Genomic DNA, 17,219 nt, shown 5'->3' with positions numbered 1-17,219 from the left:
CCCCGTGGCAGGCTGTGATTAAAATAAAAGTGGGCAGGTGATGGATATGCTTCCCTAAAGCATATTAAAAATGAGTGCCAGAATTTATAAGAAACACATTTAGACATTAAGTATTGTGTACATAATATAGGAAATTGATTAAATGCAGAAAGCTGCCTTTTTTTCTTGTTTTTGCTAAAACCCTAATGCAGTGATATCCAGATGGTGGCCCCTGGGCCAGGTCCCGGCAGCCATTGCCAATTATCTGGCCTGCGTGGGCCCGTCCCATAAGTTTTACACCAAATTAAAATGTTCCTCATTTAATGCAAAGATTAAAATGTCAACTTTCAAGCTATTTGTTTCCCGATGCCTTAACAAAACCACACACTCAATCAGTAGCTAGCAGTGAGCTAAAGACGTCAACTTAGAGCAGTTGTGCATGAATATCCAACCTCCAATATACATCACTCAGTGTGACCATGTTGTTTTATCTTTATAAGCACAGTCTCATTATTTAACTTGTACCAAACTTTTAGGCACATTTGGGCCTAAAATGGCAGGTAATCTTCCTGAAGGCACCACTGGGGATGAAGGTGGATTGACATGACCCAGGTTGTTCTCTGGATGTCCTTGAATATTACCAGGGGCATGGGAAAATAATCTGTTGAAAAAAATAAAGTTTACACCTTTAGGGCGACGTAAGGGATGGATTTGGCAAGTGAATATGGCCTAGGGCAGTGGTACCCAACCTTTATTCCCTGAAGCGCCCCCACTTGTACTTACAAAAAAGCTGAGTCCCACTGAGGCCCACACGAATTAATAAGTGACAGATTGCTGTCAAAATTCAACATAAATTTTAATTGTTTCATAAACAAAACCCTAAGAAAATAAGTCTATATATGTTAACAATACCAAAAGACACTTGTATAAACTATTAAAGTTTTTCCATGATCTAAGTTAATATATGCCAATCTATTTTCGACAAAGCCTTGGGTCCCCCCTGAGATCTTTGGCGTCGTCCTTGGATGGGAACCAGTGGCCAAGCACAGTGTTTCCTAAACTTCATTTACTGGTGACCAACCAGCTACAAGCCCTCATGACCCAACAGCTTCGTTTTCATTCGTAACTGCTTTATCATTTTGCCTTCTGTGGCGTCCTCAGCTGGTTGGTCGAACCAATGGCCAGTGCTAGCTTAGATAATGTTAATCCTGGACGCACTCTGATTCTGACCTGGTGCATTCTGTTTTACAAGCCTGGAAGAAGCCACTTTACCTTCATCATAATGGCTTTCTTTGTGCTCTCTACCCCTTGGTAGCTTTCAGTAGTCTCTGGTTTAGGATGCATTTCTTTATTTGCCAAGCATCAACAACTGTGATTTTATCTCTTTTGCCATCCAGTGGCTGGTAGAGCCCTGTTTCTGTGTGTTAATTATAGGGGAGAGGGTGAGTGTTATAGGGCAGAGCCCTCCATGTGGCTGTAATGCGTTTTTGCAGCCATAAATGTCCCATTAAATACAGCAGCAAAGACATTTGGAGAACTCATTTTGCAACCTCAAATTAAATCTCCTGCAACCCAACCATGGGTCCTGACTTTGGGAATGAGTGACCTCGGCTACTGTCCAAGCAGGTAGTAGATAAGAGCTGCCACGAGTCAGTCATGCTGTGGATGTGGGTCCAAAAAACACCGGAGGTCTCCAAGCAAATTACCAAGGGTGAAAAGTTCAAAAGAACCACCGTTGAACTTAATTTTGCCAACATCTGTCAAGCTTGACTCTGGTTGCCCTCTCTCCAAACCGAGTTGTGGCACATAGGGCCCCATGATGAATCTTTAGCACCCTTCATGCCCTGAACTTAGCACAGGACTGTATACATTTGTTGACATGCAACACTGATACTGTTTTCTTCCTAGTAATGCTCCAGGCTCCAAATGTCTGCTCCAAACTGCTGGTAAAAAAAGGAAAAGAAAACTCGCTAGTTTTTATAATGTTCCATCCATCTATAAAGAAACGCAAATCACTGCACTGGATACTAAACTGCTCAATAGTTCCAGTGTATTTATATTCTCAGACACAGCAAACCAGACTGAGTTTGGCATCAAAGAGCTTCTCTAAATGAAGTACATTAGCGCTGTGACCTTTGTGATGCCAAGTACTGCAAAGCAAAGGAGCAGTGACAGCCAGTAGCAGCCCATTACCATAGACTAAACTATAATGTCATTAAAATACCAATTAACCACAGTATGAAATCATTATCCTATGCTAAAATGCAAGCATCAACAGTCCAATTCACCAGGCTGATTATTTCCTTTAAACATGATGTTGCATCATTATAAATATATAAAAATACAGTAGAAAAGACTGATTTAACTCGAGCTGTGTAGGACGCTGAACATGAGGGAAATCTTTAAATATTGATCATTTTCATCTCTAAAGAATAAAAAGTAGCTCCATTGTGCATCGATTGGGGACGTTGTATGTCACAGCATGTAATTGGCAACAATCTTGTGAAAAATAAGAGACAGCCAGCACCTCGTTATTATCCAATCTCTATAATGACGGGGTATCTTGTGTAAGTGCAGCTGTGATAACAAGACTTCCTCAGTCTACCTCATTTCCATAAAAGATGCTAATTAACACTGGGCGAATGTCAAAACTTTTTCATTCAGACATCACTATAGTCACGATACAACAAAATTATTTCATCAACACACAAGTATTAAAAATATCTTCCTCAACACAACAATTCTTTGAGGACAAAGTTGTCGATAGCATGCCAGGCAGAGGGATAAAGAAGCAACAAATGTCTGACATCGACCCCCCCAGAGGGGCAAGAGCAGAGTCGATGGGCTCTTCCACACCACTCTAGCACTGCTAATTGGTAGATAAGGTTATCAAGTGACAAATAGCCTCATTCTGGCTCACAGGTATTTACATAACAAAGCAGTGGCAATAGTTAATCTATAGAGCCTTCAATGGGATAAATCAAATGAGGTACAGCTGTGGAAAACGCTGCCCATGTTCTGTCTTTGTTGTCATGCTAACGGCTCACCTGAAAACCGGGACATCTCCGATGGGATTGCATCTGCATGGGGCATTGTGTTTATCACTGACTCACATCTACTGTGACTGTGACTGTTCGAGTAGATGAGGCTCACAGCAGTGCATGAGGTTGGAAAGGCTCAGGTTTAGTTTTCTGTCAATGCTTTTAACATTTGTATTCAACTGCCTGCAATGAACAGATTGCTAGGTAAGCATTAGTTAACAGATAATAATAGTAATCATAATAATAATAATCTTAAACTTAATTTGTCTAGCACCTTTAAAAACAGAGGTGTACAAGGAGCTTTGCCAATAAGCAGAATCACAATTATGACAAAGCATCAAACACAAACAGCAAAACAGAGAAAGCCAAAACCCCAACAACAGAAGAACCCACGAAAAACTCAGCCAGCATTGTAAGTCCAACATCATAAAAAACAGCAGAACATTATAAACATGAAATTGTGTCATGTTAGAAGGACATCATAAAAACTCAGATGTTAGATTTCAGAAAAGTAAAAAAAAAAGAATAAAAACCCAGAATAACCTAGACCAATCCAGACAATGCTCTTAAAACCAAACGGGAGAAGTGGACATATCACAATAAGAATCAACAAGCATAAAATACAGAGCTGAGAATAGCAGACATAGAGGCTTTAATGTCAAATCTGACAGAAAAGTAAAAGATCTAAGAGAGAAAAATGTAAAAAAGATGGGAGACACTAAAAGAGTCGATCAAAAGTCAAGGCGCCCTGACAGAGAAGGCTCTGTCACCTTTATGTCCTGTTTACACGACGTTTTTGAGTGAAAACGCAAAAGTTTTGTAGCGTTTCGGCTGTCTGTTTACACGGCAACAGCGTTTTGGTGCCTGAAAACGGAACTTTTTGGAAACAGGCTCCAGAGTGGAAGTTTTTCAAAATGCCCCCATCTCTGTCTCCGTGTGAAAAGGAAAAACAGCACTTTCTGAAAATGAACATAGCGGCTGCAGTAAATATCCATGCGCAAGTAGGCTTATAACACATACAAGGATGGGAAGCCCAAAACAAAGATGGCAGACACCGTTGTACTGTTTGTGCTCCTCACTCTTTTGAATTTAACTGTACTTCTCCAACAAAGTGTTGATTTACCTCACCATCACTTGGATCAGCAGAGACGTATTTCGTGCCTGCACCAGATTCTGACTCGACCCACATGCACTTTGACGGCATATAGGTCGAGTCAGAATCTGGTGCAAGCACGAAAATCACACTGCCATCTATTGGTCTGGCATGTACACTACATCATTTTTGGTGTTTCCCGCAAGCTCGTGTGAACGGAGATCGTTTTGAAAACGTTGCCGTCTGAACCGAGACCTTTTTGGAAACAAAAACGGAAAACGAAGCAAAACTTTGTCGTATAAACGAGGCATTAGTCTTAAGCCTCAACTTTGGAATCACCAGGAGGCCCCCGCCCGAGGATCTAAGGGTCTGGCTTGTAGGGGGTTAAAAGTTCTGTTAAGTAGCCTGGAGCCAGGCCCTTCAGTGCTTAAAGGGAATGAGTAAAATCTTAAAATCAATTCTAAAATGTACAGAGAGTCAGTGTAGGGATGCTAAAATGGGGGTGATGTGATGTCATCTGTTTAAACCAGTTAAATGTCTAGCTGCTGCATTCTGAACTAACTGTAGGCAAGAGAGGGATTTCTGACTGATGCCGGAGAGAAGAGAGTTACAGAAATCGAGTCAGAAGATGAGGGGATGTATGACTTTTTCAAGGTAGATAGTAACTAATTTTGTGTCCCCTATCCCCGGTTTAATACCAGTAATTACTCGTTTGTTACCTAATAAGTATGCAAATTTAAATGTATTTATTAATTTTTTAATCATTCCCTGGTTAACTGGCAGTTAAAAGCTAATTGTTTGCCTTGTGCTGTGCCATCTTTTGTATACCTCGTTGCAAAGGGTTACCAGTAAAAAGCGTTTTGACTTAAGTATCTATCTATACAGACGACTGAAAGGAGAGCAATGTAATTCAAATGTCTACTATGCTTGCTGAACTTTAGTTAGGTATTCTAAACATTCAACAGATAGAGCCTCTACAACCAAATCAATTCTTAAAAGTCAAGACAAAGGGCACCTTTCAGAGTCAAAAGGGCTTTTGTCTGAGCTACATCTATGCTGCACTGGCAGTGCTGCACTAATTTGTCATCAAGCTCAGGCCTGTGACAACTGAGCTATTACTGCACCACCATTTGTTTTGCCATCAGAACCAACAGGCAGGCGTGGCGAGTCAGTCTGGAATCTGCACATTAATGCTGCGAAAAACCCCACAAGGGAGCAAGGCATCAATCAGGTGCTACAGCACATATGTTCAACCAGTGTTCGCATGTTATCATGACATACATGGAAGATGACCTGTGGCAGGGCTTCTGTATAATTCAACAGGCTGGATGATGCAATGAGGGTGTCTATGTTCCATAAAAGTCAGCAGCAAATCCAAGCCAGAGATACTAAATATGGATTTTACAGTGTAGGGATGCCTTTCCTTCTTGTATTGGCACCTCCATTGTCTTATAAAACTACATAATAAAACTGAAACTGTCTCGAGAGAAAATAAAAGAAAGTAAATCTCATATCACCAGGGTATAATCATATCCGTGCACTGCTTTCAGCAATATGATTTAACAAGAGGAGCAGCTTGCTGCCGGTCGTGCTAAAAGCTGAAAGATAAAGTGTATAGAGCACAGATTCCATTCCCTATGTCATCGCATCTGCAGCTCCTGTGAAGCATGCATGTAGTTAACTAAGAAACCCCTTTAACAGCCAGACCTGTAACAAGATGTACATGGCGTGCAGACGTGTGGTCCATGCCCAGTTTGCTCATTAAACAGAAATGTCTCAACTTCTCAGAGAGGTTCACTGAGGACGACTGTACCTGCTTTAGGTCTGAGACGAAATGTAGGACACCAACGATAAAGAACAAAACAAAAAAGAGGAGAGAGATGATAAAAAAGGGGGGACCTGGCTTCAAGTTGAAAGATAAATGAAAGGAGTATTTTGCTGTATCTTGGGGATTTGTGTGGTAGAAATCTTTGTGGCGGCCCTTAAACTAAATGCTTAAGGTCAAAAATCCTATTACCTTCAAAACAAACAGTCCTAAGATCACAGCTTGAAGTAAGTGATAACTCACAGCCTGTCTGGTGGAAAATATTTAATTTTTTCTTCATTTCTATGATAAAACGCAGAGTTTACAGAAGGTATGGCCAAATTCAGAACTCTTACAGACATAGGTGAAGCAGAGTGGAAGTCTCTAATAAACTAAGACTAAGGCAGTGTGTTTTACCTTGTAGCATCCGAAACCCTGTTCATACTTGTTATTGAAATGATGTCTGAATATGAAAGGGCTGTGAATAATTAGTTTTTAATCATGGCTAACTGCTTTATCCCCAGAGTTAACTGTAATTAATCCCATTTAAATCACATTAAATATTACATTTTCGGCATTTAACAAAGTAAATCTATATTTTATTTAATCTAAATTATCAACAGTTATTATAATAAAATATAAATTATTATAAAGTTATTTAAATAATTTAGTAAAAATCATTATCTAGATGTATCATATTAAAACTTAATTATTTACTATATTTTATATATTTAAAAAATGTAAAACAATTTCTACAAGTGCCTTACATTTTGGAATCAAATAACTGCAAAGAGATATAGAATATTTTATGATGTTGTAAAACATCAATCTGTGGTCTCAGTCAAGCTCAAAACATTAGTTTATTTGGGAATGAGAGAATATTATTGTTACTGTATTGTCACTTGAAGTTTTAAAAAGTTATGGGACTAAAAAGTCAAAAGAAAAAACTAAAATTAAAATTCAAAGATTCTTCTGTATGACACAAAGAAAATAATCATGACTGATACTTTTTTTGCACAAACTTGTTCTCATTTCCTGGGGACCAAAAAGTGAAACAATTATCAGGGAAAAAATATCTTCAAATTATTCCTATATTTACACAAAAGTCCCTTCTTTGTTTTGACTCTATTTGTGCCATTATTCAAAGCAGTTCCTGTCTGCAGTGACACAGAGGGACAGATCACAGGCTTTATGTCTGTCTTTCTCTCCATTACGAGCTATTCATGCCGCTTCCCTCATGATCTGCAGATACAGCTGTGCTAATTTGACGAAGCATGACATGACAATGTAACAGCTAGCCATAGTTTGTAAGCCCATAACAAACTATTGTAGGGAAACAATGGAAGTTAGCATACAAAGCTAGCTGCAGAAACAGTCAAAGATGGATTAAACATGGATAAAGGATGTTCAATGTCGGAGTTACTGGTGTGGATTTAATCTTTAAAGATCCCGGAAAGTCACTGAAGTTCCAGGCTCAAAAGAAGAGCTTCTGTAATGTATCCAAAAGTTAGCATCATTGGGCTAGCACAGCGGCTAGCTTTAAGATGGGGAAAAAGTAAGAGGCTATGTTTTTTATAAATCGTGTCTCTTCTTGTCATATACCACAATGTCTGCCTCAGAGGGTTAATCACATCCCATTAACACTCTGACAGCCCTAGTATCTGGATCACAGTCTAGATTATGTGCCATATTTGGGGTGTGAGACAACCTGAACACATCCAACGAGAGCCTAGCTCACATTGTGATCAGACCTTCTGGAGATGAAAACCCATACTTTATAAGATGCCAACAATGCATTTAGACCATTGTACAGTCAGGATTAGAACAGAATTTTAAACTGTAACTAAACTATTTCGATACTAAAACAATATAAAATAACGTGTAACATATAACATAGTGCATAAAGAAAGTCGTGGCCCCAAAGTTTCTGGTAATTTCTTGTTTTCATAATCAAAAGTTAGAAATGATTTTAGTTCCAAAATGGTGCAAATTACCATGTGCATTTAACCAATGTGCAGGTGTTTGCTTGTATTTTTTGACGGGTTCATTCCTCTACAATGCATCTGTCTTTTGTAGCATTAAAGACTTGTATGATTACAGCTGAACGGTATTGGAAAAAAGGAGCATTGCAATATCTTTCATAAACATACTGGGTTAACAGAAAAAATATAGGAAATAATTCCAAATAAATGCCTACCATGTATACTATGAAACACTTGCCCTTTAGCTAATCCACAAAAATGTAAATTTATAAAACAGTTAAGAGTAAAAATGGGGGAGTCCAATTGTTGGAATCATTAGAAACAGAATGCTTGTTAGCTTGAAGGGTGTGACAGCCCTGTCCAAGCTAAATGGAAAGTTTCTCCGGGAAAAAAAGAAATTCAACCACAAAATGGATTAACAAGGTTGGGAATAGACATTTCTGTAATGATAAAGGGAAAATGTGATTTTTAAATAGCTAAAGGCTGTAATAGCAAAAGTGTGCTGTACATCGCCTACTTAAATGATGGCCTACTGCTATTTTTCTACCTCCTTAAATTACTCACATGTAAGTTTTTCTCTGAAGGAATCTCAGTGACAATAACAAGAATGCATTAAAAACACAGGTGTAAACAAAGGGAGATATTGGACCAATGTTATGTTCATTAAAACGATGTAATTTTAATACCAGGTGTAAATGGGGTGCCATATAGAATGGACTGACCACATCATTTGAACTATGAATTGATTTTGAGTTCTAAAAGTTCACTGTTTGGATGGTATAAGGATCCTGGTTACACAGAAATAAAGCCATGGCTTTGTTGGTCAGCATTATTGTAGCGAAGAAAATCATCCTTCTCAGCTGGAGTTCATCTACAGCCTCCCTGCTTTCAAAAATGGCTCATGAAATGTTTTCCATAGCAGAAATGTAGGGAAGTTTCAAAAGTCTCTTCAGTTCCAGTCACAAAGTGCATACTTGTAACAAAAAGCACTTTATAAATAAATGTATTATTATTATCATTATTATTATTATTATTATTAATAGGAACCAGTAGGGAGTAAGCAGCAGATGGCTTTAATTCAGATGAAACCTGCCATCTATTTAATAATTATATCTTTATGAAGTTCAGCCTGGACAGTATAGATCCTCAGATGATGTTTATAAAAAATGTTAACAAAGCCAAAAGACAAAGCATTTACAGCAGCTGCCATAAGCATTTAGAGACTGATATAAGCTGAACCCCTCTCCATTCACTGACCTCTTGTTTTTACTCTAAGACAAAATTAAGACTTTAAAAATCAGCAGATCAACCATAGAGTAAAACTATATCTATGGTGACAAGGTGCCTAAGTATCACAAATTATGATTATAGGTGTACAAAAAAACCCCCAAATCAGTGATTAACATGGCTGGTTTTGTGGGGAAACACAAGAAGTTGTCATGTCCATTGATATTCCTGACAGATTTAATAAAGGAGCCTTTCTATGTTAACATCACATTTATTTGGTCAAATTCTGGAGGTATTTCCTCAATTTTTTTTTGTGTGAAGTGAAATTATTTGACCTAAAAACAGTGAATATGGGCAATGTAAGAGCTGTGCTATTTGTATACATCTCATTAAAAATAAACCAGAGGTATCAACAGTTCAACAGCTGATAAATTCAAGCTAGCTTAAGAAAAACAGCCTGGGAACATCAATTTTGATTTTTGAGATCCAATTCCAATTTTTTCAAACAGATTTAACAACCACAAAACAATCTTCAAAGATAAGCTAAAGTAGGGAGAAGTAAACAAATCACTAAATACAGAGACACAGTTATCTTTTAGTTTCAAAGCTTTGACAGAAATTCAGTTTCACATCCATCACTGATGAACCAGGCTGATGTGAGCCTTCAGGCTCTGCTTTGTGTACTTGTAATCAGGTCCATATAAATGTCAGAAAGCATGATTTATGGTAACATTTCACTGCCCACAGTCCACTGTGTCTCCAGTAAACAGGTTGAGCCCAAATATCTCTAATTGAAGTGGATATGAGTCCATTTTTCTCCCCTTCCTGATTAAGAAGACAGATGTGCCGGGCCTACATTTTTTATTTACATTTTCTAGGAAAGCAAATCAAAAATTGGAGCAAAAACCAAACCATGAGGTCAAAGGAACTCCCTGCAGAGCTCAGAGACAGAATTGTTGCAAGGCATAGCTCTAGGGAAGGCTACAAGTAAGATTTCAGCTGTACTGAAGCTTCCCAGCAGCACAATGTCCTCCATAATCCTCACATGGAAGAAGTTTGACACAAGCAGAAGCTGGTTGCTTGACCAAACTGAGTAATCAGATGGAGAAGGGCATAAGCAAATGAGGTGACCAAGAACCTGATAGTCACTCTGACTGAGCTCTAGAGACTGTGTGGTAATAAGTTCCAGAAGGACAACCATCACTGCAGCCCTTAACCGGTCCAGGCTTTATGGTAGAGTGGCTAGACGGAAGTCTCCTCAGTGCAAAATGCATGAAAGCCTGCTTGGAGCTTGCAAAGAAAAAAAAACAGCACCTGAAAGACTCTCAGATGGTGACAAACAAGATGAAACCAAGACTGAACTGTTTGGCCCACAGACTGTAGAAGGAATTGGACAAAGCCTGTGTGATGTCAGCCGTCTGCTTACAATAGGCGGACTCAAACAGCTCTTTACTTTACTTTTACTTTACTGTAGACAACTCTGTACCATATTTCTGTATTTATTGTATTTATAATAACTTATTACTAATTTTTACCACACATCCCGGTCAGGTCAACGTCATCCCCTTATCCATAGGTATGCACACAGTTTTTAATTTTTGTTTTTTTGTAAATATGGCATAACCACAATCATGTTCAACTGCTTCATCTACCTCATGTTAATCACCCAGCTGCAAACCTGCATGTTTATAGTCATAGTCTATCACCAAGCACCCTCTGCACCTTTCTTTCTCTTGTTGTATATATAAGTTAACATGTTCAATGTTCATAGTGTGTATTTATAATCTATATTTTGTGTACTAAGAGAGCAAAGTTTAACCAGCCAAATTCCTCGTATGTGCACACATACCTGGCCAATAAAGCTGGTTTGACTCTGATTCTGATTCTCTTGAAGCCAGCTGGTTCCATATTGAAATCGATGTCTCCACTGAACTTTGGATCAACCTAACAGCCCGCCCACTAAGCTTAACTTCCTGTCAGCTAGCTAGCTAGCATTCTGGTTGACAGAAATGAGCTTGAGAGGATTTGCAAAGAAGAATGGCAGAAAATCCCCCAGTCCAGATGTGCAATCCTTGTTGCATCATATTTAAAAAGACTTGTGGCTGTAATTTCTGCCCAGGTACTGAGAAAGAGTCTGAATACTTATGCCAATGTGATATTTCAGTTTCTTATTTTTTATAAATCAAAAAAATAAAAAATAAAAATAAAATCAAAAGTCTGTTTTTACTTGGCATGGTTGGGTACTGAGTGTAGCATAATAAAAGAAAAAAATAATTTGAACTATAGCATCAGGCTGCAACATCATAAGATTGAAAAGGAGTGAAGAGGGTCTGAATACTCTGATTGCACAATATGTGTGCCGATTTTCATGCATGAAAGTCTTCCTCACTTCCCAGACTGATTTCAGTGCCCCCCTTAGGGTTCTCGTGCAAGGGACTTGTACAAACCCACTAAAATATGTAAATTTCTACTGGGGGAAAATCTTATGGAAAGTTTGGTGATTTTTGGGTCATTTTCAGGCCCCGAATTAGCAATTCTTTTGACAGAAAGAACAAAGAAAGAACAAAGAAAAATGCCTTCAGTTTTAATAGGGTCCTCTCTCTGAGTTTGGTGTTCAGGCCTCAGTGAAAACTATGTAAAAACTGAACAGGCCAGAATAAAAACCCCTACAGTATCAATAGTGTTCTCAGGGCGAGGCTGCTACTCGTGCCATGATAAAAACCCCTACAGTTTTAATTTTATCCTTTCTCAAAGGTCAGGCTGACTCAATATTAACTTCAACCCAAAACCACCCAACAAAATTTTAAAAATTAGTACATTTTGAGCTTAATTTGTGTACATTTACATTCTATTACTTTTTACAACATTCAACATTATTGTCATAAGTCACAACTGGTGCTGTAAGATAGTATTAGTCTGGTGCTGCGTATTCCCCAGTGGAATCACTGTGAGATGTTAACCGTCGAAGTTTCCTGACTGCTCATGAAAATTCAACCGCCTGATCTCAGGATCACAGCTCCTCTTTGAAGTGCACCTGACAGAGCTGTGTGAAGCCTGTGATAAATTCCTCTCTAAGACAGACTCCTACACGCCTACTTCTGTGCTACAGCAGACCCTTTAACGTGGATGTTTATATGTGTGAATAGCATTATGAGTACAGTGAAGGGGCGGAGGAGGAAAAGTAAAGTATTTGTGAGAGTTAGTGAGGAGAGCGGGAGCAGCGAACTAAAGCGGAGAGTAAAGGATGAGACAGGGTCAGTGTGTAGGTGGAGAGGGCCCTGTTGTGGTGTCCTAAGATGAAGCCAGTCAGATCCAGTCCACCCACCAGCCGCTGAGTGCATGCAGAAGTGGTGTTTACCTCCTTGAGGCATCCCATGAAGTTGTTGCTCACTGGAGATCCAGGCAGGTCAGCTGTGCTAGGACTCCCTCCAACATAGAAAAAGTCATCCGAGCCTAGCATGGTGTAGTCTTCTTGTGTGTACCCTGTAGTGGTCAGAATCCCATCCACGGATATTGTTACCTAAAGAAGAAAGCACAGGGACAGAACACGCTATACTCAGACAGCCTATAAAACGCAGTGCTTCTGCCTTTCCTTTCTTGTCTTCTATGAAAGACTTCCCTGCAGGTATTTTTCTGAAACCCATTTTCATGTCTCTTTTCATTGTCTTTTTTCTTGTTTTTTATTATTATTTTGACCATTTTGATTAGTTGGAAGACCGGAAGCCTTCAGAGAAATGCTATTCTGGTTAGAGAGTTAGTAATCTGCCCATACAGTGTTAGTATTGCACCTACTGCAACTTAAAAGAATTTAGCAGACACAAAAATGGTGTTAGTAGAATGTTATCTTTGTTAGTTAACTGTTAAAAGTCCATATTAGTACGTCCAGCACTTCTACAAAAGAAATCAAATCGTGCTACTGGGTTAGATAGGGAGCACATGCTCTGAAAGCACAATCGCTAAGAATTAGTAAAGGACAATGACTGAGGGAATTGGAGAAAAATAGAATGCATGCATTTGTCTTTTCTTTTTGTGCAAACAAAAAGAAAATGTTCCCATATTTTTGATTGGGATAGGAGTATTTATAGTACTTTAGCTTGTAAGAGTGTCAGATGCATGCAAAAGCTCATGGACACCACCAGAAAAGAAAGCAGCAAGAGAAGCACCACCGACAAACACAGCTATACTGTCACGATGATGTTGACAAATGGGCAGTGTGACATTTGCAACACAGTCGAAATTGCATGCCATGCAAAGTGAATGGGGGATACAACTGGCTGAGCCCAAGAGCATCAGGCCAGCCAGACAGGAGAGGGGTCCTCATTATTAACCACAGCTTGATGCAAAAGGCTCGAAATGATGCTCCTAAAAAGGTGGATCAAACAGAATTGGACAGGAAACAAGTGAAATAAAGAGGGTGAAACCAATGAATGACCCAAGAAATCAAAAGAGGATTTGAAAAGTAAGCAGAAGAGTACCAACCGCAATTTCCCTTTTTTTTGTTAATGACGTCTACAGTAAAAAAGAAAGAAAAGAAACACACGGCAAACCCAAACTAAGAAACAATTAGAATGATATCTACCGAACAATGTAGTTTGTTTACCATAGCGTGTCCAATGCCTGAGTGCTTTGTGGAAAAGGGGGGAGAAAGGAAATTAAAAACTGTGAACAGAATAACGATTGTTACTCAAATCATATATGATGGTCAATACTGTTAGTACATTGTTAAACGGCAAAAACCATACTGTTAGTAGAATGGCACATTCCATGAATGATGTTAGTTAGTTTCCAAAGCATGTTAGTAACATAGAGAAAAAAGGGCAAAATAAGTTTAACAAGAAAAAAGCAGACCAAGGAAATAACAAGAAAGCTCCACAAGAGGTGCCAGAGCTCAACCAGTGACTCCCTAAGGTTCCTCATGGTGTTTTTGCACCATGTTGTGTATGCAGCCATACCTTTAAGGAGCACAAAAGCTCCTTTACCCTAGCCTGACGTAAGGTTATGATTGACAGAAATCAAATGGCTCATTCAAATAATACCTAAAGCACATCAGTTGACCCTCTTTAACAAATTCCCAAGTTCAAGACCATTTTTTATCATTCTAGTATTTTCTTCTTTGTTTGAGGCCGAAGACCAATCCAGTTTCAGACTTTCCGGCGTTCATTCAGTACTGTGCCTCCGTTTGGTCTTATTGATGAACTTTAGGATCACTTTACTGCAATGAGACAAAGCAAAGAAGACCCTGACACAGAATGAGGAGGATGGCAATTTGGATTCCCCCCCAAAGAGCATGCACTCAATATGCATGGTTTCCTCTCACAATTTGAATGCAATGAATGCTTGAGCTGGCCGAATCCTTACGTTTGCCGATAATCAATTTGCTGATTATGCAAAAGAAGCAGCATTGGTACTGGGGGTGAAGACAAAGGTTTCCCACCAAGTGAGCAGAGACAAATCTAGAGATGTCCTAATTATATTTGGCAAAGACATGAGTCTTAGAAGTCTAATCAAGCATTTTATGTGGGTCAAGATCACATGTTTTACTCTGTGGGGCATACAGAATACTATTCTGTTTAACACAGACTAAACAATCCAACAGGATAAAAGTGCTGGCCTGGCAAACATGAAAGTAATTAATCTTTTAGAGCTTTAGTCTATGAAAGGCTTTGCAGATGCTGAAGGAAACCTGCACTTTTGAGCTGTCTTTAGCAAACAATCTGCACCAACCACAAATGATCTAAGTGTGCCATCCAGCACCAAGTTGTCTAGATTGATATGCATGGCATGTTGACTGACTGAACTTGGCCTAGATCTGTCTTCATCACTGCCTTTAACAAACTTTTCAGGATGGTTTAGGTAGTACAGTGCTGTAAAAAAGTATTTCCCCCCTTCCTGACTTCTTATTCTTTTGCATATCTTTTTACATTTAAATGTTTCAGATTATCAAACTAATTGTAAGATTAGACAAAGATAGCCCCAGTAAATCCCTTAAATAGGACCTGTCTGACAGAGTGAAGTTAAAGATCTTAAAAAGCAACACACCATGGCACCATCTGAATAAATTCAAGAACAGATAAGTGAGTCATTGACATCAGTCTGGCTACAAAACCACCTCTTAGGCTTTGGGACGTCATTGAACCACAGTGAGAGCCATTATCCACAAATAGGGAAAAACTGTAACCGTGGTGAACCTTCCCAGCAGTGGCCAGCCAACAGAAATGACTCCCAGAGCACATCGATGACTCATCCAGGAGGTCACAAAAGAACCCAGAAAAACATCTGAACACCTGCAGTCCTCACTCGAGTAAGTTAAGGTCAGTGTTCATGATTCAACAATAAGAAAGAGACTGTGCAAAAATGGTATCCATGGGAGATTTCTGAGGCCTGACAATGCTGATCATAAAGAGCATAAAGGCTCGACTCATATTCCACAGTTCACAAGCCTCCACAGCTTACTCATTATTTGAACTGAGGACTCTGTTCAGTAAAAAACACACTCCATAAGGTGTATTTACGAAACGATAAACCAGTGTTTCAGTTTCCGTGTTAGATTCCTCACAATAAGGGAGGAACACTGTTATAAAGGGGCCTTCCTGTTTCTCACTGCAAGTGATTGCATCATGCTTGCAAAAAGGATGGTGAACCTGGAAGAGCACTATTTAGGGGTTTTCTCCCTCATTATATGAAAGTCATCAGAAATCAGAATGTTGGTTCACTGTTAAGTACATCTTTGGGAGTACCATTCTTGAAGAACAGAGTCCTCAATTTAAAACAAGAAGTAAAGAGCAGACATAAGCGGAGCTGAGCAGGGCTTGTCAATACTAATAGATCTTTTGAACGAAAGCCTCCTGGCAGCACTGTGCATCTACAGGGGTAAAAAGTTTTTTGCATATTCAGGCTAATAACAGCAATAATGATGGGAAATTTCTGCACTATTATATTTTTGATATAATTTTTGTGAATTTAATCTGCGAACAGCACAGAAGGGAAGCAATGATTTCTGGAGCCATTAGCAGCTGGGACTCATTCTTAGTGCATCAGCTCCCCAAAGGTAGATTACCTCAAAAGACAATAACAAGCCAGCTACATTGATGTGTGTTACGTGTACTGTCGGGCCGAAACCTCATATCGCCAAAACCACCAATTTTTAGGTAATGAAAAAAATGCTGTATTTGACAAATAATTCAACACTGAAAGTTCATAGCATCTTTCTGACACTTCTTTTTGGTGCAAATTTTTTAAAAACCCACTGAAAGGTGTAATACAACAGCACTCGTTTATGAAAAAAATAGAATCATGAATACTGGAGATACAAGGGTTTGGCTTTTACACCAGAAAAGTGCAAAGTTCCTTTAATCTGATGAAATCTGTCTTATTATTTGTTTAATGGACATTTAAAAGATTGATTTGATATGTATAAGCGTGACTAGAGTGCAGCACTGCCCAGCTTGAGATGAGGAGGCACAAGATCATGGGAGAACTACGAGTTCATGCAGGGATAGTATATCAGCCACGCCTGTGTTGAAAACAAACAAGGCTGTTGCTGAACTTCTTGTCCCCTGTGCAAGACAGAAATTTCATGTCTGCATTTCCTTTTTCTTCCATTTAAAAATTAATCTACATCATATCCATAATACTTTTCTTGCTTGTCTCCTAAATCCAAAGGCCCAGAAATACAAAGTTCTCCTGCAGTTGATAAAGAGTGTGAAAGTGAAAGTTTTCAGTAGAAGTTTCATTCTAAATGGACCATTTCAGCTCAGACTCTTCTGATTGGCTTGTTTACTTGATGCATTTTTGTTCTGATATGCCATTTTCCGATTATTTGTCCATGTAAACAAAGCTATTGCTGAGAGCCTCTAAAAACATACTGATAGTTATCACAGGCCTTTCCCCCATGATTCTACCAGATCAGCTGTGTTGTCAAGTCCAAGTGTGGCTCCCTGACACCATTAAGAACATGTTTGCCTGGAACAAATTAGCAGTAATGAATCTGTTTGCAATGCTGCAAACACTGACTGACCTCGCTCTTGCCAGGACAATCTGTTCTAGCAGGTGGAAGCGCTTGCACATGTTCTACGGCCAGAGGCTCTGCTTAA

At 39.0% G+C, this 17,219-nt stretch overlaps 1 protein-coding gene across 12 annotated transcripts in view; it reads right to left on the bottom strand.

Moving 5' to 3' along the window:
- Positions 1-17,219, bottom strand: part of LOC121511094 (neurexin-1a) — a 572,512-nt gene that overhangs the window by 357,580 nt on the left and 197,713 nt on the right. For 8 of the 12 annotated variants that reach the window (XM_041789632.1, XM_041789633.1, XM_041789637.1 and 5 more), the window contains 2 exons: positions 13,727-13,750; positions 12,485-12,646 (listed from right to left, as the gene is read on the bottom strand). In XM_041789632.1, the coding sequence (XP_041645566.1) occupies positions 12,485-12,646; positions 13,727-13,750 (186 nt within the window). The remainder of the gene's footprint in view (positions 1-12,484; positions 12,647-13,726; positions 13,751-17,219) is intronic. The other 4 variants (XM_041789634.1, XM_041789635.1, XM_041789641.1 and 1 more) reach the window with 1 other exon arrangement.

This window comes from Cheilinus undulatus, linkage group 6, assembly GCF_018320785.1.
Source record: "Cheilinus undulatus linkage group 6, ASM1832078v1, whole genome shotgun sequence".
NCBI lineage: Eukaryota > Metazoa > Chordata > Actinopteri > Labriformes > Labridae > Cheilinus > Cheilinus undulatus.
The sequence above is the reverse complement of the archived record's forward strand: the minus strand, read 5'-3'. Positions and strand labels throughout refer to the sequence as shown.